The sequence below is a fragment of the Entelurus aequoreus genome, linkage group LG07 (assembly GCF_033978785.1).
Source record: "Entelurus aequoreus isolate RoL-2023_Sb linkage group LG07, RoL_Eaeq_v1.1, whole genome shotgun sequence".
NCBI classification, from domain to species: domain Eukaryota; kingdom Metazoa; phylum Chordata; class Actinopteri; order Syngnathiformes; family Syngnathidae; genus Entelurus; species Entelurus aequoreus.
The window spans coordinates 31,607,597-31,635,071 of record NC_084737.1 but is presented as its reverse complement, the minus strand read 5'-3'; the positions used below and the strand labels follow the sequence as shown (position 1 = coordinate 31,635,071).

At 39.6% G+C, this 27,475-nt stretch overlaps 1 protein-coding gene across 4 annotated transcripts in view; it reads left to right on the top strand.

The window, feature by feature from the left end:
* Window positions 1-27,475, top strand: part of scube3 (signal peptide, CUB domain, EGF-like 3) — a 233,014-nt gene that overhangs the window by 103,178 nt on the left and 102,361 nt on the right. For all 4 annotated transcript variants that reach the window (XM_062053222.1, XM_062053221.1, XM_062053223.1 and 1 more), the window contains exon 3: window positions 2,354-2,479. In XM_062053222.1, coding sequence (XP_061909206.1) covers window positions 2,354-2,479 — 126 coding nt within the window. The remainder of the gene's footprint in view (window positions 1-2,353; window positions 2,480-27,475) is intronic.

Genomic DNA, 27,475 nt, shown 5'->3' with positions numbered 1-27,475 from the left:
TGCGTTCCTCACACTTTGTGTGCGCAGTTGCAGCAAGCAGAACGATGCTTTTAAGAAGTTAAAAAAATGTTTTAGAAAGACAAGGCCTATATTTTCGTTAGGTAAAAAAAAATGTTCTGAATTTATTTCAATGAATATTAACTTGTTAACGTTGAAGTGCTCAAATAGGGACGAGGGCGGGGTGCACAGTGAAACAGTGAACAATTTTGCGACAAAGATGAACCTTTATTGATTGATCTGCAGCCATGACAAAATATCAGACAATCTCCATTGTCAACGACAGGCAGGAAAATAAAGATGAACACATAGCCTATGTTGTAGGCATAGGCATAGGCTCATACGTTTTAAAGTTGAAATAAAAAAATAAATAAAAAATGTGCCTATAAGCCTTAGGCTGTCAATCACGCGCACAAACTTAAATTATACAACAACATATGTATGTCATCCCTATTTAAACAAAAATAAATTAAATAAATAATAATAATTTAATTATAATGAAAATAGACGGTCGCGACAAACAAAGCAGGCTAAATAGCTTTACATTGTAGCCAATCAGAGATGCGCTTCACTTGAAAGCGAGGCCAAATAATTAACACACAGTAGTATATCTCCAATAGAAAAAAAAACACAATAAACAACGCAATTGCCTTAATTCCTTTGCATTGTAGTGCGCCCAAACAACACGTAACCATCACAATTATTCAGCTGACCGAACTCAATATAGGTTAGACATGGTCTTATTTGGTATAGCCTAGGTAACGTAGACTAATTCGTTTAACATATCCAACCGTATGTCTACTTACTTTTTTTTTTTAGCACTATGCAGGAATAAAATGGCATCTACAGTGCCAGGATTCATGCAGGCGAGCGCGCCTGGCCTCTAAAATGCGCCCTGCTGCGCTGAAGGAGCGCTCACTTGCGGCACTCAATTGTTGCTGGGACACATAGGATTCTCTTTATACATTTACTATGTATATATATTTCCGAATTGGTTCAACCGCCATCCGCCCGAATCTATTTAAAATCTATTTTTTTCGTCATTCATCCGCCCGACCCGCGGATTACCCGCGGACACCGCGGGTGTGTCCGCAAACCGCGCATCTCTACTGGGCACCATCTTGGAAGTATGCCAACTTCTTCTATATCAGCATGCTATTTTTTTATGCCAGCATTTTTGCTAGTTTTATTTGTATACAAACCTAAAAGTCATGGATTTTGATAATTGGCACAATCTTGCAAGTATGCTATTTTGTTTTCCAGTTGGTTTTATGCTAGCATTTTAGCTTCCATCAACCCCAGGTCAGAGGCTCTCAGTTCAGATAGCACACCCATCACAATTTCTGCGGAAATGTTCTTTCTCCAGGCAATGTTCTAGTTTGTATAGCGCCTACACGGAAAACTTATTACAGCATACATTTGTATTCATTCTTACATGCATTTTTGGATAATTTCAGACGCACAATCACAACACCGCCGCTTTCCAGAGCGCACCTAAGCTTTGGCGTGCTAAAAATAGGTTTTGTTGTCCAGATAGTAATTCGATATCAACCAAAAGATGTTGTATGCTGCATATAACACAAGCTCATGTTGGACTGTTGGAGCATATGATGTCATGAACATGGAGAGAAATGCGTGTCTCTTTAGCAGTGGTTCTTAACCTTTTTAACTTTGACCGCCAACTTTTCCACTGCAGAGGGGGCCGGGGGCCCACTCAAATATTAACACTGAATTAGTTGTCTTACTCTTGATTTTAATTGAATTCAAATAATTATATCCGACCTACTCAGAGTTTAACAGGCTAAAAACCTTGGCAAATGATATAAAACCATGTGTTAATTACAAATATTAACAAAATGAAACTACAGTTTCACCACTTTAGTCATAATTTTTGCACTTAAGAAACTTCTCTGTGACTTTTGCTCCAGTCTTCTGTTTTTTTAATATTGTCATTATTGCCACAAGTGGTGGAAAAGTGTATCACAACTGAGTACCGCTGCGGCCCGTACGGACCACAGCTGAGAAACAGATATTTTGGCGGCCTACTTGGGAGCGCTTATGGCCCAAAAATGGGCCGTAGGTCCTATGGTTAGGAAACTTGTTTTCAATTGTACACACAGTCTTAGTATATCACAGGAAACACGCCCACTAATATTACTTAATCGTTTTTACATGCCATTCAGGTCCTTAATGTACGGTATAGTTATATACATATACATTTATATACATTTTATAAAAATGTTTATCAACCGAGTTGCAACCCTCTAACGCAATTACTCCCTGTTAAAAAACAACAAATTTACTAACTAAAACATGGCTGCTTTGTGTTTCACATTATTTTGTTTTCCTTTTACAGATGTCGACGAGTGTGCAACTGAATACAATGGCGGCTGTGTCCATGAGTGCATCAATATCCCAGGAAATTACAGGTGCACATGCTATGATGGCTTCCGCTTGGCACATGATGGGCACAATTGTCTAGGTGAGTGTGTGACTTGCTTGTGTGTGTGCGTGTGTGTGCGTGTGTGTGTGTGTGTGTGCATGTGTGAGTTCCTCCTTGTTCTCTGTAAGTGACTAATATCTTTAAACAATGTACAAGAAAAACCTTTATTATATCCTTGTTATTTTATATATTGATTTTTAGTCAGGCGAACATAACCCATGTGTAAAATTTCAGGCTAACTTTCATGTAGTTGCGTTAATTCATTGATCATCTCTGTCACATCACAACACACTACTACAATGTACGTCCTGGGATTGAATGAGCTTTTATTTGACTGCTTAAATAACATACTATGATAGCTTTTTCGTCATTTCACAAAGTAAGCAGTGTCCTTGGTCTGTTTTCTCATTATTATTTTTAATACGGCTGATTAAAAAGAGTTAATTTATTAAGGGCTTGACTCTGAGCTTGAATCTCTCTGTGAGCTCTTGTGTGACTACTTTCCCATGGTTTAATATTTCACCAGTGTAAATTAGCGACACACTGAGAATTGTTATTAAACATTGTGGCTCTTTTTTTTTTTTTTTTTTAATATTGGCTTCACTCCTGTTTTCACCCTACCACATTTTATTCTTTTATTTTGTATAAGTATGTCTCAAAGCTTCACTTAGATCAGGGGTGCCCATTACGTCGATCGCGAGCTACCGGTCGATCGTGGAGGGTGTGTCAGTTGATCGGAAGCCAGGCATTAAAAAAATAGTCCTAAAAATTTGAGCTCGTCAATCTTCACCATGACGTGACTTTCGTCACTTGATTGACATTCACGGCACCCGAGGATCTTGTGAGATGACGCTGGTTGCAGCGAGCTCAGTATTGAGAAAAAAAAAGACAGACAGTAAGGAAGGCGATAAACACTTTTTATTTCAACAGACTCTTGCGGAGTACCTGCTGTCAAAACTCTAAAGACCGACCGCACAGTTCCTGTCTTCACAATAAAAGTGCTGTTCTATCCTGCATGCGCTAACAAAATAAGGAAGCCAAAGCGCACACAAGCTAGCAAGCTACAGAGTTTGCTGTCAATGTATTTCTTGTAAAGTGTATAAAAACGAATATGAAAGCTGGACAAATAAGATGGCAAAAACCAACCACTTTCATGTGGAATTGGACAGAAAGGACGACTTGTTTTCTCCTCCACAATGTAAGTACGAAAATGTGGAAGTGATCAGCTCTACTGTGAATCCTGTCCGATTCCAATCAATGCAATTCATCCGAATCAGGTAATACACCTACTTATACTCTTGTCTTCATGAAAGAGAGGAATCTATAAGTGATGGTTATTGTTTGAGTTTATTTCGAACATGCATACAATTACAACATGAAACATGTGTTAAGCATGCTTGTATTTTTATTAAATACCTTTAACAAAAAATGTCTATATTATATATTACAAATATATACACATATGAATATATATATATATATATATATATATATATATATATATATATATATATATATATATATATATATATATATATATATATATATATATATATATATATATTTATATATATACAGTATATATATATATACAGTATATACAGTATATATATATATATATATTAGGGGTGTGGGAAAAAATTGATTTGAATTCGAATCGCGATTCTCATGTTGTGCGATTCAGAATCGATTCTCATTTTTAAAAAATCGATTTTTTTTAATTTTTTTTAATTATTAATTTTTTTTTTTTTTTTTTTTAATTAATCAATCCAACAAAACAATACACAGCAATACCATAACAATGCCATCCAATTCCAAAACCAAACCCGACCCAGCAACACTCAGAACTGCAATAAGAATCAGAATCAGAATAGTTTTATTGCCATTGTTTGAGAACGGGTTCACAAACTAGGAATTTTTGTTGGTGCAAACAGAGCAATTGAGAGGAGACACAAACACGACACAGAACAAACCAAAAGAAGTGAAACAAAATGAATATTATCAACAACAGTATCAATATTAGTTACAATTTCAACATAGCAGTGAAATCCCTCATTGACATTATCATTAGACATTTATAAAAAAAAAAAAAAAAGAAAGAACAATAGTGGCTTACACTTGCATCGCATCTCATAAGCTTGACAACACACTGTGTCCAATATTTTCACAAAGATAAAATAAGTCATATTTTTGGTTGATTTAATAGTTAAAACAAATTTACATTATTGCAATCAGTTGATAAAACATTGTCCTTTACAATTATAAAAGCAAAAAAAATCTACTACTCTGCTTGCATGTCAGCAGACTGGGGTAGATCCTGCTGAAATCCTATGTATTGAATGAATAGAGAATCGTTTTGAATCGGGAAAAATCGTTTTTGAATCAAGAATCGTGTTGAATTGAAAAAAAAAAAACGATTTTGAATCGATCCGTGACCCCAATAATCGATATTGAATCGAATCGTGGGACACCCAAAGATTCACAGCCCTAATATATATATATATATATATATATATATATATATATATATATATATAAATATATATATATATATATATATATATATGTGTGTGAAAAAGTGTGGGCACCCCTGATTTAGATAACATTCACACACTCGGGTTAATTTAGTTCTGCCAATGAGCCTCTCCCAAGGTGCATGTTTATGGAGGCATATTTATAACAGCATGCCTTTATCGCACATTTTATCCTTCATGCTGTGTCTTTCAAGTCGACTAAATTCCACCGAGTGCGTTTTCGAAACGGCTGCAAGAGTTTGTTAGTCTTGCCGCTCCAGCTGTTCACTTTGCATGCAGCTGGTTAGTGTCAGCACAGCAAGCAGCAAAATCAGAGCGCAGCGCAACGCAAATTCACCATGTAACATGTAGCAAAAATGAGAGATGATGTAAGCTATAGGCCAGTATCAAAGGAGCCTCGGAGGAAATGTGCTAATCATGCTCTCAACACAGGTTTGCGATGCAAGGTGAGTATATTACAAGGTAGTAGAAATCCTAAACATGTTCAAACTCACTGTGCACATCTGAGTTCAGTTTCAATGCTTGGTATGACAATATTTTAGGCCAGGTTAAGTTGAGTTTCAAAAATAAAAAAAGAACGGCAGCTCGTCCTGCACCAACAGGTGACCGCTTTTGGGCTTCAGACTGATGGCCTAGCAGCTCACCCTCCAGTTGTTAACTTGTTTTTCAAACGTGGTCTTTAAAATTTGTTCTTACAAACCTGGCCTGTATAAACAGGACCAAGCAATGAATTACATTTTTTTTTTAAATAATTCAACATCAGTATTAACATGAAGTTATATCACTTCATTTATTTAACTTCACAATTAAATACAATATTTAGCTATTGAACTGGATTCAAACGTTCAACAAGAGTACTCTTACAATAATTAGTATTAACACTTACCAAGCAACCAATACAGTGTAACATTTGGACATCTGGATAACTACCTTCTCAATAAAATTATCGCTAGAGTTTAACATAAATGCGACATAATATAATTAAGTTGACAACTTTCAGATTCATCGTAGCAGACGGTGTTGCAAGTGTTAACTTTACACAGCGAGAGACACATGAATGCATGAACATGTACAGGCGGCGCCAGCTCCAGCTGACAGCAAATAAAACACTTACCAGTTTCCTTGTTTCATACATCCAACACATATAGACGTCTTGTTCACAAAGATAGATGTATTTGCTTTAGTTGTCGGGCATAACAGCTGGCGATGTGCAGCACCATGGCTGGATGTATTGGTTGACAGACAGATCTCTAAAATAAACCAGTTTGAAGTCTTGTGATAGTTTGTAAATAATATTGACAGTGATACAAAGTTACATTAAATAACTTAGGTTACACACCAGGTGGAATCCAGTGTGATAGACACTGGGCCTGAGTTCATTGTTAATTTATTTAAAATTCAACTAAGCACTGAAAGGTATATCTAGCTGTCAAGTCAATCTTTTGCCTTAAGATTTCTCTTTTTAGCAAATTCTAAGGTGTTAATCCTCAGCACAAACACAAGAGAAGAGGAAGAGGTATAGCTGAGGTTTCACGTCAAGACCCCCAACTTCCTCTTCCAGGTTTAAGCTTCTTTTTGGTTCCCTCCTGGCCCTGGAGTGGACAACTTAAGAAGCTGGTTCCTAGACAAGGTCAGACCCTCGGAGCCCTTAAAGACCAGATGTGCCCAAAGCTGCGGAGCACGAAACATTCTCTTGATCCTGAAAAGTTCACATTTAGTTCAATGTTTGAGATTTTTAGGGTATTTTTTATACTACATGTAACTGGTGATCATGTCCATAACTTTTGATTTTAGGCCCCTAAGGCTGCTCTTTCTGTTACAGGGACAATTTTCCCTCGTGTTGCTTTGTCATTTTTCCCCCCCGACCGCTGCACGTGCTACATGACTCTTTGTGATTGCATGTGTTGGCAGCATAATGGCATTGGGCGGTGGCAGAAGGCGGCGGAGCGTGAGGCAGAAAGTTGCCTCAACAGGGATGCGTGGTTTCTGAGGTCTCCGCTCTCTGCCTTAAACCTCACAAAGTTGTCAGGAAGTCAGCAAGGTGGAAGCAGTGTATTATCACAGCACACTGCTTCTGTCTATGTGGAGTGGGATGTCACTCACTGTATAATTTAACCCAAAGTGAGCTTTTGTATCCTTTTTGAAACCACACAAGGAAGGGAAGCAAAGCGGCATTCAAGAGCCTGATTGCATCTTTCATAACCATCATGGCTATTTGCTGCTGGAGGTGAGGGACGAATGGTATTTAATTACCACATGGCCAAGCTCTAAAGGATTTTTAAAGACTTAGGGAAAACAGAGGAATCAACATCAATTTAATCTAAAACACACATCCCCTTTACGATGAAAACCAGATGCGGGAAGTATTTTAGTTCCCCACTGTAGTGCCACCGTCCCCACATTTATGACATTTTGGTTGCAGTCCGTTTTAGAAACTCAAGTATCCTCTTCTCAATTCTGCCTGTCAAGTCCCTTGTCATGTATATCATAAATATACTCTCGCCACCCAAAACTACAAAATTCCACCTCTATGTTGAAGGCACTTTTTGTGTTTGTTCCATTAAAAAAGCGTCATGCAGCTATCAAATGCTGCGGGTGACACAAACTATAGGGAGCTTTAAATATACTTTTGAATATGTTTGGTTAGCATGCTGTAAAACACAGGTCCCCAACCCTTCTATCGCGATCGACCCGTCGATCTTTGGGACACTAAGATTGCGAAAATATTTAAAAAAAAAAAATTAATATGACATCAGTGACACCCCCACCCGGACAAAGGCCAACAGACCCGCACCAGCAACAAGCAGGCATTTTAATCCCGCCTCACCTCTCTCTCTTCAGCCTCTCATCCCGCTGCTCTTAACACCACAGCCACACCCCCATGGCCAGACACTACAACGGCTCGTCTCGCAAATGCACATGGCCTGACCTGCAAAAAATCATCGAGACTGACTGTTGGAACGCATTGGACATTTTCTAGCATCCTCCTGCATGCAAGGACTTTTATTAGAAAGGCGGCCACACTTTCTGGGCAGCAATCAACCGTCTTCCTCTCTCCAGCAGTACGATGTTTTGCTGCAAGTCCTGCCACAACTTCCACAAACTGTAAGATTCCGTAAAGGCGAGCAGCCCGTCGGGCTTGCCACTGCCAGGCCGAGGCCTGTCCTAGGCACATAACAAAAAAAAACACTAGCAAAAACTGAGAAAACAGCAAGAAACACAATGAGAAAAAAAACAAATGATGACATCAGCCACTAATAACACCACAAAGCTTTGTCTTTAAAAGACAACCAAAAAATTAAATGTTTAATAATACTATATACACTACCGTTCAAAAGTTTGGGGTCACATTGAAATGTCCTTATTTTTGAAGGAAAAGCACTGCACTTTTCAATGAAGATAACTTTAAACTAGTCTTAACTTTAAAGAAATACACTCTATACATTGCTAATGTGGTAAATGACTATTCTAGCTGCAAATGTCTGGTTTTTGGTGCAATATCTACATAGGTGTATAGAGGCCCATGTCCAGCAACTATCACTCCAGTGTTCTAATGGTACAATGTGTTTGCTCATTGGCTCAGAAGGCTAATTGATGATTAGAAAACCCTTGTGCAATCATGTTCACACATCTGAAAACAGTTTAGCTCGTTACAGAAGCTACAAAGCTGACCTTCCTTTGAGCAGATTGAGTTTCTGGAGCATCACATTTGTGGGGTCAATTAAACGCTCAAAATGGCCAGAAAAAGAGAACTTTCATCTGAAACTCGACAGTCTATTCTTGTTCTTAGAAATGAAGGCTATTCCACAAAATTGTTTGGGTGACCCCAAACTTTTGAACAGTAGTGTAAATATAATTGCTACTGGGGTAGGTATTGCTTTTGTTTTTGGCTGAGAACAGGGATCTTAGGCTCGAAAAGGTTGGTGACCACTGCTAGAGATATGTCACCACATTGTTTACTTGCATTTGTGCTTTTTAGCTTGGTCAAATGACATGTTAATCCCCGTCATCAAAGTACTGACATGGGACTCCACCCGTGGGCTGTGTTCCTTTGATTCCTGTTGACTTACTTTCGGTTCTTATTGATTTGACTACGCTCAATTCCCTATGCAATCTAAATTAATGACCTTTACTTTAACCCCTCCAATGGCATACAATGATCTATAACAATAGGTGCATAGATGGATCCACATCTTTCAAGCAACAACGTTGAAGAGGTTGCATCAATCAACCCCGCTAAGTGATTGGTGTTTTGCAAATTGATTATTGTAAAAGTTGTAATTGTTTTTTTCTGTAACATTGAGAATGTCCCTTAATGCCTTTTAAAATTGATGAGAAGTAAATCTTATGCCTGAATCCCAAGCCATGTATTCCTGAGACACCATTTTCCAAGTGCCAGTGAACTTTTACTTTGATCTTTTTCTCAAATGGTGGAGACTGGAGACATATGACTCATTACACTAAACGTCTTTCTCCTCAAGGTTTCTTAATTTTAAAATGGAGTTTGTGTAAAGTACTCATGCAAGGATTTCACCCTCTCCCTATAAATGAAGATTGGAGTCTGAGATTTAGTTGTGCATTACAGAGTACAGAGGAATATGATGGATGGCTTGTAATGCACAAGGACACTGGGTATACACTAGTTACAGCCATGGATCAGCTGGCAAATGACTCCTGAAGATGAGCACTTCAAAATCACTTTCAAAAAAGTATCACTGGTGTCATGGAGATGCAGGGCCCCGACACGCCTATTCAAACCAACACAAGCCATACTGTACTTACTATATACATCACACCCAGGAAATCACAGGGACTGCTGAGGCCAAGCACAACTCCTCATTTCCCTACTGCAGATGCAAATACCCCAAGTCTCTCTGTGAGCGGTCAATCTACTTTTGTTGTGACACACAGATCGGGTTTGAACAAGAGTCTCTCCACAGTTCAGAGGAGAGGAGCTGGAGCGATGAGTTAAAGGATGGATTTGAGATTGGTGCATTAGCCGGCTCCTGAGAACTATGTCAACAAACACTGTCTCTCTTTTCTTGGTGTTTTTCATTCCAGTCCACCATGAAATTAACAATTCCAGCTGAGCCCACTGGCAGAAAGGCTTTAGAGCAGTGGTCCCCAACCACGGGGCCGCGGCCCGGTACCGGTCCGTGCATCGATTGGTACCGGGCCTCACAAAAAATTAAAATAAATTAAAAAATATTTTTTCTTTTTTATTAAATCAACATAAAAAACACAAGATACACTTACAATTAGTGCACCAACCCAAAAAACCTCCCTCCCCCATTTACACTCATTCGCACAAAAGGGTTGTTTCTTTCTGTTATTAAAGGCCTACTGAAACCCACTACTACCGACCACGCAGTCTGATAGTTTATATATCAATGATGAAATCTTAACATTATAACACATGCCAATACGGCCGGGTTAACTTATAAAGTGACATTTTAAATTTGCCGCTAAACTTCCGGTTCGAAACGCCTCTGAGGATGACGTATGCGCGTGACGTGGACCGGCGAACACGGGTATGCCTTCCACATTGAAGCCAATACGAAAAAGCTCTGTTTTCATTTCATAATTCCACAGTATTCTGGACATCTGTGTTCGTGAATCTGTTTCAATCATGTTCATTGCATTATGAAGAAGGAAGCTGAGCAAGCAAAGAAGAAAGTTGTCGGTGCGAAATGGACGTATTTTTCCGAACGTAGTCAGCCACAACAGTACACAGCCGGCGCTTCTTTGTTTACATTCCCGAAAGATGCAGTCAAGATGGAAGAACTCGGATAACAGAGACTCTAACCAGGAGGACATTTGACTTGGATACACAGACGCCTGTAGAGAACTGGGACAACACAGACTCTTACCAGGATTACTTTGATTTGGATGACAAAGACGCAGACGTGCTACTGTGAGTATGCAGCTTTGGCTTTTTTTTGCGTATGTATGTAACTTTTTTAAAATATATGAGCTTTATGAACCTTGGGTTAGGTGAACGGTCTTTTGGGCTGAGTGATTGTGTGTGTTGATCATGTGTTTGAATTGTATTGGCGTGTTCTATGGAGCTAGGAGCTAGCAGAGGAGCTAGGAGCTAGCATAACACGTACCGTACCGTACGTGCGCGTCACGTACGTAACTTTTTAAAAATATATAAGCTTTATGAACCTTGGGTTAGGTGAACGGTCTTTTGGGCTGAGTGATTGTGTGTGTTGATCAGGTGTTTGAATTGTATTGGCGTGTTCTATGGAGCTAGGAGCTAGCAGAGGAGCTAGGAGCTAGCATAACAAACACGCAGGTGTTATTATGCAGGATTAATTTGTGGCATATTAAATATAAGCCTGGTTGTGTTGTGGCTAATAGAGTATATATATGTCTTGTGTTTATTTACTGTTGTAGTAATTCCCAGCTGAATATCAGGTACCGTGAGTATGCAGCCTTGGCTGCTAAACATTCGATAACTTGACCGTATGTGCGCGTCACGTACGTAACTTTTTAAAAATATATAAGCTTTATGAACCTTGGGTTAGGTAAACGGTCTTTTGGGCTGAGTGATTGTGTGTGTTGATCAGGTGTTTGAATTGTATTGGCGTGTTCTATGGAGCTAGGAGAGGAGCTAGGAGCTAGCACAACAAACACGCAGGTGTTTTTATGCAGGATTAATTTGTGGCATATTAAATATAAGCCTGGTTGTGTTGTGGCTAATAGAGTATATATATGTCTTGTGTTTATTTACTGTTGTAGTCATTCCCAGCTGAATATCAGGTCACCCCCGGCTCTCACAGCATCTTCCCTATCTGAATAGCTTCAACTCCCCACTAGTCCTTCACTTGCACTTTACTCATCCACAAATCTTTCATCCTCGCTCAAATTAATGGGGAAATTGTCGCTTTCTCGGTCCGAATCTCTCTCACTTCATGCGGCCATCATTGTAAACAATAGGGAACTTTGCGTATATGTTCAACTGACTACGTCACGCTACTTCCGGTAGGTGCAAGCCTTTTTTTTTTATCAGATACCAAAAGTTGCAATCTTTATCGTCGTTGTTCTATACTAAATCCTTTCAGCAAAAATATGGCAATATCGCGAAATGATCAAGTATGACACATAGAATAGATCTGCTATCCCCGTTTAAATAAAAACAATTCATTTCAGTAGGCCTTTAATATTTCTGGTTCCTACATTATATATCAATATAGATCAATACAGTCTGCAGGGATACAGTCTGTAAGCACGCATGATTGTATTTTTTTATGACAAAAAAAAAAAAAAGTAATTAAAAATTTAAAAAAATATAAAAAATAAAGGTAGGGGCGTGGTTGATATGACGTCACATGATTTGCTATGATGCATATACTCTGTATAGTATTACCATATTTTTTTTTTTACATAATATTGTATTGTTATATTTTTGAATTGTTGCTGCTTATTGTACAATGTACTTTGTTGAGAATTTTTTGTTTTGTTTTAGAGATTTCTCCAGTCCTTTTAGTCACTCATTCCTTAATAAAAATGACCGGCAACAAATCTAGCATTTATTTCTGGTGTTATTGGAGGCCGTACTCGTGTTTAAAGACTGTTTAGATTCTGTCGCGCCATGTCCGTGACGAAAAGCGAGCTGCAGAGAGCCTGACGTCACACTTGCTTTGCGTTGCTGGGAGCCTTTCTTTCATTAAAAGCCGCCAGTGTCATCCTAAATTGTGAAGATCGCTGTCCGTGGGTATATCTCGAATATATTAAAGTACGTCCACAGCGCGGACATGCTGCCTCCACCCCAGACGACTCCCTGCGTGTAGCTCACGTCATCACAACATCGGTTTCGAGAGCACTGTTCCGGTGATTAAAGTACGTCTTTTTCCGGTCTAATTTTTGGTGCATCTTTAGTCACTAGTGCGCAAATAATAAACTATATATAGCCATTCATACTGTAACTACCTGCTGGCTCATTTTTCCCATAGTCTGTGAACACATTGTGTCGGTGGAGAATAAACAAGTGTCGTGTGTCTAGGAGAGAAGCATGGAGGCAGATGTGTGTGCACGGAGGAAATATTTGTTGAAATTGGCCCGTTGTTAGCATAAAATTGGCCAAAAAAGCTAAAAAGAGCATCAGACTTTGTTTGTTTTCTTCTGGACGCAACAATACATTATATTACTTTATTTTGTTAGGTGTGGTGGCTAATATAAAGCCCGTATATTAAGGAAAAACCCTAAGCGTAGTTAAACAGGCTGTATAGCGTAGCACTTTTATTTTGAAGGCTAAAAAGTGTGTGATTGTTTTGAGAAAGTGTCTTGACATGTTTTAATGTCGGATCGACTGCAATAAAAAAAAGTCTCCTTTGTACATCCTGCCGACCGTCTTTCATTTCTGTTGAACTTTTATGTCATCTTACTTACTAAATCAGTCACAGTAACAATCTAAATGTTATGTTATCACTGCACTTTAACCGTAATCTGAACACGGAAGTGAAGCACCGAACAACACGTGCAGCAGGCGTTTGCTGCAGGGATGTCGCCTCTTCTCACGGCGAAAAATAGTCCTTTCTTGTCGGGAGAATAACTTTCCATGGCTTTGCACCTGATTTTTCCATGAGGTTGACTTTCCTTTGTCCATTTCTGCTCATCAGCAGCAAGTGAACTGCAGTCAAGTTCCTCCCGCTACGGCACGGCCTGAGGGCCAAAAAAGAAGTGTTAATTGTCCGTTACTTTCGCGTTAACTTTGACAGCCCTAGAAAACATTAATGAAGCGACCGTACATCGAGACATTGGTCGCACTCCGACCTATACGTTCGTAGACCGAAAATAACGCAAATAGAAGCTTCGTGAATCAAGGTTCCACTGTACTTTATGAAATATCAATAGTATAGTCAATAATATTTTTTGGTTAATTATTATTAAAGGTACCATTTGTAATAATGTGGCCGGAAATGGTACTGCAATCACGATCAAAATTCTGTAGTCCCTTCCCACTCTCCATGACTGAGGTTGCCAGATACGCAGCCCAACCCGAAACCTAATCCAAGGAACTTCAAATGGTAATCGACGAGTCCTAGGCTGTAGGTTTGTCATGTTTATGCTTCCTGCAAGATGGTTTACTCAGTAATTATGCCACCTTTTACTGATGTCTATTAGCCAAATGTATTTGTAAAGTTAAGCAGCAATATTGTTGTCATCGTGCCTCGTTCCTATTGGGCATACGCGGACATTTGACACAGCACGCTGCGTTCGCAACACTTTAAATAAAAATGTTTTATTATATATACATTATACATATATGTTGTGCCTTACTGTAGTGGATCCCAAAAAGCAGCGAGGACAAGAGTGGTGAGTGTGCCAAGTCTTTCCTTATTTACACTGTCAATTATTAAACAAATAAAAACTATGCTGGCAATAAACAAAAAGCCACTGCAACAAAAGGCTCAGGCACATAATCACATAACAAGATGAGCAGCCAAACTGCCTGACTGCCGGGACGGGCAGGCAGGCAAATAGTGCCTGTCAGCAATTACAGTCCCGGATAACCCGGACCAATTAAAGGGTCACACCTTTATTTGTTTTCCGTGAGTTGGATAAACACGAAAGTGACACCAAGAGGAAATAAAATATATTCCACATCCCAAAACACGTATTTAAGTTAAAGTTAAGTTAAAGTACCAATGATTGTCACATTGCTTATTTTCTTATTAATTCTTAATTTGTCTATTTATTTTTTTATCTTATTTTGTGTTAAAAAAATAAATATAAGGAAATTTGAGAAAATTTGAATTTTTTCAACAAAGCTTTTCTAGTGGAATACGGCCCCCAGGTAAATTGAGTTTGAGACCCCTGAGTTATACCTATAACTACCGTACTTGCTGGACAAAAGGCGCACTTAAAATATTTTTTTTCCCTCAAAACTCGACAGTGCGTCCTATAACCCGGTGCGCCTGATGTAGGGAATAATTCTGGTTTTGCTAACTGACCTCAAAGCTATTTTATTTGGTACATAGTGAAATTATAAGTGTGACCAGTAGATGGCAGTCAAACATAAGATATATGTGTACATTGCAATATAATGGCAGTCACACACAAGAGATACGTGTAGACTGCAATATGACTCGAGTAAACAACACCAACATTTTATATGTTCCATTGAAAATATAGAACATTACACAAGGCGCTCAAAAATCCATCAAAATGTTTTATTACGACTTTGGTAAGCTATGAAGCCGCACTGCTTGATGGATTGTACTGTGCTTCAATTTACAAGTATTAATATGGTGTGTGTATAAGGTAAGACATATTATCTGGCGTTTTTTTTGCAATATTATACCTTCTGGTACCTGCTGATCTGTATTTGGGATCTGCATAAGCCCTGAAAAATTGCGCGAGTCCGCCTTTGTAGTCCGTGCCAACACCGTAGTCGATAAGTTCTTGTTACGGGACATTCATCCTCCGCTGTTGCCATTTCTATTATAAAGTAGTGTAAAGTTCTTACCTATATCTGCCATGAAAGCGCTAAAACATACCGGTGTAGTGAGTTTATTATTCACCCAAGGAACTATAGTTATTAGAGAGTTCCGGTCGGACGGTTTTTCACAGGACACATTTCCGGCGGATGAGGAGATGCTGCTCAGTTATTGATTTAAGTAAAGTCTGAATGTCATTAAAACAATTAGCTCCATCTTTTGACACTTCTTCCACTTCCGTCCTTGCACGCTACACCGCTACAACAAAGATGATGGGGAGAAGTCGCTGTCGAAAGTGAGCCACATAAATAAGACCGCCCACAAAACGGTGCATCCTGAAGCGACAGAAAGATGATCTGTAAAACATAATCTATGCAACATTTTGACCAAAGAACCACCATTACATGTTATGTAGACCACAAGGAAGTGTTTTCAATTTAGAAAAAAATAATGATAATATGACTCCTTTAATGCGCCCTATAATCCTGTGCGCCTTCTATATGAAAAACGATCGAAAACAGACCATTCATCGGCAGTGTGCCATATAATCCGATGGGCCCTCTGGTCGGGAAAATACAGTATACCTCCCAGGGGATGAACATGGGGATGGGTCAAATGCAGGGGATAATTTCACCACACTTTAACTTAACTTTATACCTTTGGTTACAAAGATTACCACCAAGCGTAGAGAGTACTGTACATGACTAAAAACAGTACTTTAAGTATTAGACCATTTTTGTACAATATAACACATTAACGATGCATGATAACACAGTCAAAATTGATAATTGTAAGTACATCAGAGCATTCTGGGAAATGCTTTCCAGACTTGCCACCTCCTCCATATTCCACAGAAGACTCCAGGAAATTGCCCTTGTCTACCGACATCCAGACTGAAATTACAAATCTTTCTCTTTTGTGATGTTTTTGAGTGTACTGTATATACATTACTGTAATTTATGCTTGGATGCTAAAAGTCTATCAATAACCAAAATATTTTTTTCTGCATTTTGGTTTTTGGCCTTGTTTCTTTTCATTTTCCGTTTGGGCTAAGAATGTTTATTTCAGTGCATCCCTACATGATACGTCGTAACGCAGAACGAAGACCATTATATGCCAATTTGAGTACATGATGCTGCAACCTTGTGTGTCTCTGTAATGTGAGACCACAATTTCCCTCACAGTGCAAAGCATATTTTTAATTTCACTGAAAACTATTTGTTGGTCGTAGGTTTGAATGCGAGTGTCCGTAGTAATGTGTTTTAGGTGTCACTCCTATGATTAACTGGTGCAGTCAAGGAAGCATCCAGAAGCATCCAGCTTTCCCATGACCCTGCATAGGCTAAAGCAGTATGAAAATTGATAGATGGTTCTAGGCACATAAAAACGCTATCACAATGTTGTGTTACAGCAAGCAAGGTTTATGTTTAGTCAGGGACGAATGTAGGATTTGAACTTAAGGGATGCTTGACAATATAAAATTCCAACAAAAAATATCATACAATATAATGCCGTAATAATGAAAATGGTTGAAACTGCTAAATATTCTTTAAAGAAAATTAATAATGGAATTTGCTGCATGTTTAGACTTAGACTTGGACAAACGCTATTGATCCCTAAGGGGAATGGTTTGATCACAATATCTCGGTTACAGGAAGAGAAGGTAGAAAGAACAATCTTAAAAACCGTAGAAAGGATATTAATACAATCTAATAAACAATACTAACTACATGAAAGTGATAGGATATAATAAGAAAACAGTAGAATGGGTAGACTATAGAATATAATACATCAAAAGGGTTCACAGAGTTACAAATAGGCAAAGAAACATAATTACAAATAGACAAGGAATTAATTAGAATAAAAGTAAAAACAACACACATTTAAACTAATGGAAAGAAAGGTGCAATAACCTTGGGAAAGTGTGATAATAAATAAACCAGTATTGAACTTACATTTCAATCTAATTTATTCAGTTTTGTCAATTGTTGTTTCAGAATCATCACATGCTTAAATACAGCATAATACTGTACATATAATACACATCTTTGTGTGGAGTTTGCATGTTCTCCCTGTAATTATGTGAGTTGTTTTTGTCTATTGCAGCGTTCCCTCCCCAAAAACATGTTTGAAATGTTCATAGGTGTTATTTTGATTGTGAATATACCCTTTGATTGCCTGGTGACCAGTCCAGGGTATACCCTGCGTCTCACCCAAAGTCAGGTGAGATAGGCTCAGGCTCCAGTTTAGCCGCTGAGGATGAAACTATCTTGCATTGTTTAATCCCTGAATTGTGTCCTAAATGTACTGCTTTAACTCAATTAATGGTGAATGAGTGACTGTACTGTTCAAAGAGGAGCAGTAGCGTGCTATGTGACAACACACTAGCTATTGCAGTGCTTTCTTGGACTTGTAGTATCAATGACAAGTGTGTTGTAGGGTACCTATGATGATTTGAACCTATATTTAAAATACTTTCTTACAGTCTAGATAATATGTATCGGATATGCTTTGGTGTAAATTATGTATACATTTCTGTTCCACAGTCACATTTACAGTATAACCTGATTTTTGAGTCTGTCTGAGATGTTTGTCTGTGAAAACGTTTTGAGATAACAAATGAAACCACACCCCAACCCCTCCAAATGTATGGGAATTTATCTTTGACAAATGTACACCGTTTGAATATATATCTTGAAATTGTCACCCCTGTTTTATTTCAAACGCGCTCGAAAATAAACCACACATAAAAGCTGCTTTTACCAGAATTGGTGTTACTGCATGTTGCAAGTCAGCATGCACGCTAAGGTTAGATGAATATAATGTTTTATCCTACCTTTTTTAGAGAGCTCCACTCCCTCTGGCTTAGAGCTTAATTTATATGTCCAAAGTATGTCAACTTCACCGTGACTTCACGGCGTAGCCAGACTGCAAAACCCCGCGATCGGAGGCATCCAAAGTTCACGCCGAAATGCATGAACCTTATGAGGTGATGTTTTGGCATTGTTTCACACAAGTATCCAACATTTTAACACATTTATGAATAACATAAGACGAAAATCATCATAGGTCGGCTTTAAAAACATTTCCCTGTCCAGGCAGAAACACAATACACTTTTTCTGCTTCGTAGAAAAAATAATGACACGTATCCTTATTATTATCACCAGTGATAAGTAAGTGGTGCTAAGATTAAATTAAAAGCCCGAGAAACAGTCAAAATACGGCCTGTGTTAGCATAGCAGACGTGAGCTCTCCATTAAGAAAAAGTTAGAAAGAAAGACGTTAAACCATTTGGACTAATAAATAATAATAGATTATGTTCACACCTTTACTTTCACTCTTTGTCACATTATGTTTAATATTTAGTAGATGAATTGAAAAGATCATACTCTCCTTCAACATTTTATTCAAGCTCAGCTGACAGAAGACCAGAAGGATGTTTGCACTCAGCTGTCCTTTTTGGCTGGGTTCAAACCTGCTGCTGAGGGTGTTTAGACAAGTGGGCGAGGAAATATGCTGTGTCACTGAACTCAAAGGGGGACAGAGGAAAAATACATCTAGCTTAAAGCCTTTTGAGAGTAAGAAAAGATTGTGTTTTAATAGCAGCTTGCCATGTACGTGCCACCTTTCCCTCACTGACACTCAACACTCGACTGAATCAAAGCCTGGTCACGGAGCAATGCGGCAGCCGGCCCCAGTAGCACTGCGACCTCCACCACCCCCCTACCACCGGTTTTCCTGTTGCCCGTCACTGCACATGGGTCTGATTTGCTGCCTTATTAGAGGGTGTTTGCCTCCTGTAAATGAAATACCCTTAGAGGCCGGTGTCCGTCCACTCACCTCCTCGCCTCTGGTCTGTCTATACCACAGAGACCGTCCTGTCTGCGCCACACAGAAGCCAAGCAGCGGGATGCATACATACACAGCTTTGATGACAGACGGCAGTTGTTTTTCACTCACCCTGTGATGTCGGTCAGTAATGAATGCCCTAGAGCAGTGTTTGTCAACCTTTTTTGAGCCAAGGCACATTTTTTTCATTGAAAAAATCCAAAGGCACACCACCGACAGAAATCATTAAAAAATGTTACTCGATATTGACAATAAAAAGTCGTCGTCGCAATTGTTGAATATGAATTTAAACCATAACCAACCATGCATCACTATACTTGTCTCAAAGTACTGTCACGGCCTGTCACATCATGTCGTGACTTACTTTGACTTTTTTGGTGTTTTCCTGTGTGTAGTGTCTTGCGCTCCTATTTTGGTGGCTTTTCCTGTTTTGTTGGTATTTTCCTGTTGCAGTTTCCTGTCTTCCTGTGAGCGCTATTCACCACACCTGTTTTGTTTTAGCAATCAAGACTATTTCAGTTGTTACTATGCTTCTTTGTGTGGACATTGTTGTCATGTCATGTACAGATGTACTTTGTGGACGCCATCTCTGCTCCACACGCTGTAAGTCGTTGCTGTCGTCCAGCATTCTGTTTTTCTTTACTTTGTAGCCAGTTCAGTTGTAGTTTTGTTCTGCGTAGCCATCCCTAAGCTTCAATGCCTTTTTTTAGGGGCACTCACCTTTTGTTTATTTTTGGTTTAAGCATTAGATACCTTTTTACCTGCACACTGCCTCCCGCTGTCGTCTTCATATTGTGATCATGACAAACCATTTTCCCGACATCTACAAAGCAATTAGCTACCTGCTGCCACCTACTGATATGGAAGAGAATAACACAGTTACTTTGCCGAGCTCTAGACAGCACTGACACTCAACAACGGCACATTATTTGTGGATTAATATACTGGTTTGAAAAAAATATTTTTAACCCAAATAGCTGAAATGACACGGCACACCAGACTGTATCTCACGGCACACTAGTGTGCCGCGGCACAGTGGTTGAAAAACACTGCCCTAGAGATCTCTTAACCTAAAGAAAAGGAGAGCAAATGACAATTTTCTGTAAAACGACCGCCATGTATACATGCCCAAAATCTCTGCGCAAGACAAAATGTTACAGTCAAGGCAATCTAAGAAACCAGCGGACATGGCCTCCGCAAACACAACCAATCTCTTAATCTGGCTCTGTTTGAACCCTCCTTTTCCCTTGGTCTCCCCGGGTGAAGCAGGGATAAAGCAGAGATATGTCTAATTTTTCAGAATTAAAGCGGTCCTTTTTACTTGATTGAGAATTTTTTTTCCATCCTCTCAAGAGAATAAAAAAAATAAAAAAAATGTTTGAAGACCAAATAACATGAGCACTTCTCTGCACCATGCCAAAAACCCTTTCCGCTTGGAAATATTTGCTTTGGACGCCAGCCTTGCCCAGCACACAACACAGGCAATTATGGGAGCTATTTTGAACAGGAGAGATCTCCTGACAGGCGACGCCTCATTTGGAGGGATGAAGAAATCAGGAAATGAAACCTTCATTGATGCCCTGAGAGTATGGAAAGAGAATTCCCCCAGGCCCTCTGAAGCTGTTTGCATATCTCACAGGCATGTTCTGCATGCATTAAGGACATTTGTGTTTGTGTAGTTCTAAAAGGCTTGGATTTGTGGCTTTTTGTGACTGTGCATGCATTAAAAGGCACAATTTTTTCTTGTTCATGCCCTCTGGCAGTTTATCTGCAAAGGTGCCACCATTGGTTTCAAGCAGCTCTTCTCTTTGTGGTTACCACTTTTGTAAGGTCAGCAGCAAACAAGGTCAAATCAATGAAAACCTATCTCCTTTTAAAGGCCTACTGAAACCCACTACAACCGACCACGCAGTCTGATAGTTTATATATCAATGATGAAATCTTAACATTGCAACACATGCCAATACGGCCGGGTTAACTTATAAAGTGCAATTTTAATTTCCCCACTAAACTTCCGGTTGAAAACGTCTATGTATGATGACGTATGCGCGTGACGTCAATCGTTGAAACGGAAGTATTCGGCCCCATTGAATCCAATACAAAAAGCTCTGTTTTCATCTCAAAATTCCACAGTATTCTGGACATCTGTGTTGGTGAATCTTTTGCAATTTGTTTAATGAACAATGAAGACTGCAAAGAAGAAAGTTGTAGGTGGGATCTGTGTATTAGCGGCGGACTACAGCAACACAACCAGGAGGACTTTGAGATGGATAGTAGACGCGCTAGCCGCCGACCTCACCTTGACTTCCTCCGTCTGCGGGCCGCCGACCGCATCTATGATCGGGTGAAGTCTTTCGTCGCTCCGTCGATCGCTGGAACGCAGGTGAGCACGGGTGTTGATGAGGAGATGAGGGCTGGCTGGCGTAGGTGGATAGCTAATGTTTTTGGCATAGCTCTGTGAGGTCCCGTTGCTAAGTTAGCTTCAATGGCGTTGTTAGCAACAGCATTGTTAAGCTTCGCCAGCCTGAAAGCATTAACCGTGTATTTACATGTCCATGGTTTAATAGTATTGTTGATTTTCTGTCTATCCTTCCAGTCAGGGGTTTATTTATTTTGTTTCTATTTGCATTTAAGCCCGATGCTATCACGTTAGCTCCGTAGCTAAAGAGCTTCACCGATGTATTGTTGTGGAGATAAAAGTCACTGTGAATGTCCATTTCGCGTTCTCGACTCTCATTTTCAAGAGTATATAGTATCCGAGGTGGTTTAAAATACAAATCCGTGATCCACAATAGAAAAAGGAGAGAGTGTGGAATTCAATGAACCCTTGTACCTAAGTTACGGTCAGAGCGAAAAACGATACGTCCTGCACTGCTCTCTAGTCCTTCACTCTCACGTTCCTCATCCACAAATCTTTCATCCTCGCTCAAATTAATGGGGTAATCGTCGCTTTCTCGGTCCGAATCTCTCTCGCTCCATTGAAAACAATGGGAAAATGTGAGCAGCTCTTCCTCCTGTGACGTCACGCTACTTCCGGTAGGGGCAAGGCTTTTTTTTATCAGAGACCAAAAGTTGCGAACTTAATCGTCGTTGTTCTATACTAAATCCTTTCAGCAAAAATATGGCAATATCGCGAAATGATCAAGTATGACACATAGAATGGATCTGCTATCCCCATTTAAATAAAAAAAATCATTTCAGTAGTCCTTTAAATGCTCCTTTTACTCTGATTTCAAGTGTGTTTTACATTTGCTCTGTTGTTTGCTAGTGTGCTAGGTTCACCTAGCTGCAGATAAGTGCTTTTTCCCCCAGCTGGCATGTGCATGGTTTGAAAGCTGCAGACAAGTTTCTGACTAGAATGCAAGAGTTAAACTGCAGACTGGGGTGCTATCAGCCACTTGTCAGGTCAGGTGCCTATTTGAACACACTAAAGTTAAAGTTAAAGTACCAATGATTGTCACTCACACACTAGGCGTGGTGAAATTTGTTCTCTGCATTTGACCCATCCCCTTGTTCGCCCCCTGGGAGGTGAGGGGAGCAGTGAGCAGCAGCGGTGGCCGCGCCCGGGAATCATTTTGGTGATTTAACCCCCAATTCCAACCCTTGATGCTGAGTGCCAAGCAGGGAGGTAATGGGTCCCATTTTTGTAGTCTTTGGTATGACTCGGTCAGGTTTTGAACTCACGACCTACCGATCTCAGGGCGGACACTCTAACCACAATGCCACTGAGCAGGCTACTCCCGATGCATCTGAGTGAATTTTAATTTCTTACTCTGCTGGGCTGAGAATTTCCCAAAAAGGAAACTTAACCTAGAGGCCTTCTCAGACTGGACAAATACACAGCAAATTAGTTTCGCATGACGGTTTAATAAAAGAAAAGTATTGTGTACACAGCAGATTATTGATGCATTGAGCAGTGGGATGGATAAGGTTCCAGTGCGGTCGGTAGTGAAGGGCCGAATCCTGCTTTCTAGGGGAAGAGATGATATGGAGTGTCACGTCTATAGCCATATTGCAGTCACGAACAATGACATTCTGTGGACCAACAAAAGCAATAATAGCAAAATACATGCTGGTGTGCCAATTGGCTCAGCATCAGTGAAGATGACGTCAGCAACCCTCAATTGTAATCTTGTGGCAGAGCAAAGCCTTAGGCAACACCGGTGGAGACATTGCGTGCACTTGAGGTGCATTCACATGATTACTTGTCACCCCCCTGCAACCACGGCACCCTTTAAGTCACACCCCACCTCATCCAGTCACCCTTCTCCTCCTCGCCTGCTTCCTCCCTCTGACTGCATTCCTCACGCCATGGGGCTGACAGACACTCGTCATCAGCAGGTACTCTGGCCAAGGGTGGATCTGGTTTCTTACTTGCCAGGGGCTTGTGCTGTATGTGCATTTTTATGGTTTAGGTCTGCTTCTCTTAGCAGTTTTCACTCTGCTGCCATGTCAGAAATGTGTTTGCAAATACATGGCCTCTGCAGACAGATTAAGACCAAGCCTTTCAGTAGATTTTAAGCAGTAATAGTATGCTGTTGAAGAGCAATTTTTGACTACATGTTCCCCTTTTATGTAACTTGTTATGGTTTTGAGTTTGTTGACAATAGCAATATTTTTTTCCATTGAATGTCATGATGTTGATTTTTGGTTTTGATCTCACCTATTCGCTGATGTATTTTGGAGGATTTTTGTGACAAATTTATATAAATATAAAACCAATTAGGCAGCACGGTGCAAGAGGGGTTAGTACGTCTGCCTCACAATACGAAGGTCCTGGGTTTGATCCTGCGCTCAGGATCTTTCTGAGTGGAGTTTGCATGTTCTCCCCGTGACTGTGTGGGTTCTCTCCGAGGAGGTACTCCGGCTTCCTCCCACCTCCAAAGACATGCACCTGATTGGCAACACTAAATTGGCCCTAGTGTGTGAATTTGAGTGTGAATGTTGTCTGTCTATCTGTGTTAGCTCTGTGATGAGGTGGCGACTTGTCCAGGGTGTACCCCGCCTTCTGCCCAAATGAAGCTGAGATAGGCTTCAGCGACCCCGAAAGGGACAAGCGGTAGAAAATGGATGGATAAAGCCAATTAAATATAAAATTAGAAATGATCGATTCTATTTGTCATCAATTGCTGCAATGAAAATGTTAAAATATACAAATATTGATAATAATGATCTGTCAAAGAAGTACTGGCTACTCGGAACATTTCAAACCGCTGCTAATAAATGAAATAAAAAGCCAACGGAAAAATATAAAAAACTTTACTGGTATTATACATGAATCGGTCATGAAATAAAGACAATAAATATATTTATTATATATTAAATACTTTCACAAAAACAATGTCAGAATATATTTTGACTTCAATACACTATTTCACATTTTAATTCACTGTTACATATTTGAATTAGCTTTATATATATTTTTTTGTTTTGGCGCAAATTCTGCCTTAATTCTTTTAATACAGAGTTGTACATAAAATTTGTGGGAATAACATAAAAAATAACAAGAACAAAATAACTATTCAAAATACCGTATAAATGACTCAAATTAAGTGTCCAAACTTAATGAATTATTTATCCTTGTTTCTTTTTCAGGTCTTATAGGTGTACCTATTCACCTTTAGTATATGTTTATGACTCGCTTATTATAGGACATTCCAATTAACATCAGAGGTACTTCATGTTTAGTGCATGCTAACACGCTAATGTAATTGAGTGGTAAACATTACATTACAGCTTTTAATTTACTAATGTTAGTGTTAAACTCAAAGCATAGCTCTGCCTACAGTAACCATGGTCTCTCTAAGTCAGGGGTCTCAAACACGCGGCCCGCGGGCCAATTGCGGCCCGCGAGACGTTATTTTGCGGCCCTCACCTTAATATGAAAGTTTAATGTTAGTGCGGCCCGCAAGTTTTAAATGAATGGCGCTTAACAGCGTTGTGAGCGGAGCTGAAGGAATCTACCAATCACAATCACGGTGTGGTATGAGGCTCTCGACAATATCGAGAGCGTGCCGTGATGGCACTGCCTTTAGTGACCTCTAGAAACTGTCACCGCATCATCTTTTTCTCCATACTAACAGCGTGCCGGCCCAGACACGTGTTGTATGTGGCTCCTGCAGACAACAAACAAGTTATTGCAAGACATACTTGAGGAACAGCCATACATGTCACACTGAGGGTGGTCATGTTTTATTTTATTTATTTTTAACACTGTTACAAATATGCGCCACGTTGTGAACCCACACCAAACAAGAATGACAAACACATTTCGGGAGAACATCCGCACCGTAACACAACATAAACACAACAGAACAAATACCCAGAATTCTTTGCAGCCCTAACTCTTCCGGGGTACAAAATACAAAAAACACCCCCGCTACCCCCAACCCCGCCTCCTCCCAACCTCGCCCACCTCAACCCCCCCACACACACCTCAACCCCCCCCCCCCCCTCATCTCCCGAATTCGGAGGTCTCAAGGTTGGCAAGTATGCATTGACGTCACTTGCGTGATGTAAGCAGAGAAACATTTTGCCGCTTTTCCACGACACCCGCACACGCTCTTCCTGCCTCCCTCGCTCGCCCCCCTGCTCGCTCCCGCCCCCGGCGCCGCTGTAAACAGTCCGGGCGGGGAAGACGAGCGCTCGGATAGCTTCCAAAGCACTCTGCCGAAGGACCGAGCGACAATACAAAAGTGTGGTGCACTGGACCCCAGCGCTGATACTCCGACAGAGAGTCGCTGGGCGAATCAGACGTGTAACACGTTAGTGGTGATGTTAGCCCGTTCGGGGCTAATTGTGCTACTGTAACTGTAAACTCCACGGCGAGCCACCAACACCCCCCCTCCCGTTGGCTCCAGACAGAGACGATTTTTGATGCAATATTTCTTTGTTGAGCACAGGGGCACCCCGACGTGTCTCATTTCATTTCATTTTTATTTATCTCCTTCATTGATGTGCATCTTTGATCGATAGACAATTATACCTCAATTATTCAATTATACATTTACACACCAATGCCTGAGAAGGAGCAGGATGAAGAAAAATCTTATATTTTTCCGCCCCCTTCAACATAATACGTAGTCTTACTTAATGATATATAAACCAACAATTACATCCAAATATAACGAAAACAAACAAAAAAACAGAAGAATTGCAAAACTTCATGATGTACAAACCGAACAAAAAAAATAAAAGAAGTAATATACACCTCACGGGATGATACAAAACAAATACAAAACCAGGCAAAAAATAAGTAAAATAATAAATATAAAGCAAGATGTAATGGTAAATGGTAAATGGGTTATACTTGTATAGCGCTTTTCTACCTTCAAGGTACTCAAAGCGCTTTGACACTATTTCCACATTCACACACTGATGGAGGGAGCTGACATGCAAGGCCCTAACCACGAACCATCAGGAGCAAGGGTGAAGTGTCTTGCTCAAGAACACAACAGATGTGACAAAGTTGGTAGAAGGTGGGGATTGAACCAGGAACCCTCAGGTTACTGGCACGGCTACTCTCCCAAGCGCCACGCCGTCCCCGTAGATCACATATCCATCATCATAAATATAACATTCATGAGGAAAAGATAATATTGTATTCATAATAATAAGGATTAAATTAGATTTTTGATGAAATATATAACGTTATATTCATAATCAAAATTATAAAAGCATATTAATGATAAATATAAAGTTATATTCATAATAAAAAATTTAAAAGCATATTAATGACAAATATTAAGTTATATTCATAATCAAAAATATAAAAGTATATTAATAATGACACATATAGTTCATAATTAAAGATTAAGATTAAAGTACCAATGATTGTCACACACACACCAGATGTGGTGAAATTTGTCCCCTGCACTTGACCCATCCCCTTGGGGAGCAGTGGGCAGCAGCGGCGCCGCGTCCGGGAATCATTTTGGTGATTCAACCCCCAACTCCAACCCCTGATGCCGAGCACCAAGCAGGGAGGTATCAAAAATATATTGACTAATATCAAGATATATTAATAATCAAAAATATAAAAACTTAATGACAAATACAAAGTTATATTCATAATCAAAAATATAAAAACATTAATAATGACAAATGTCAAGTTATATTCATAATCAAAAATATAAAAGCGTATTAATGGAAAATATAAAGTTATATTCATTATCAAAAATATAAAAGCATATTAATGACACATATA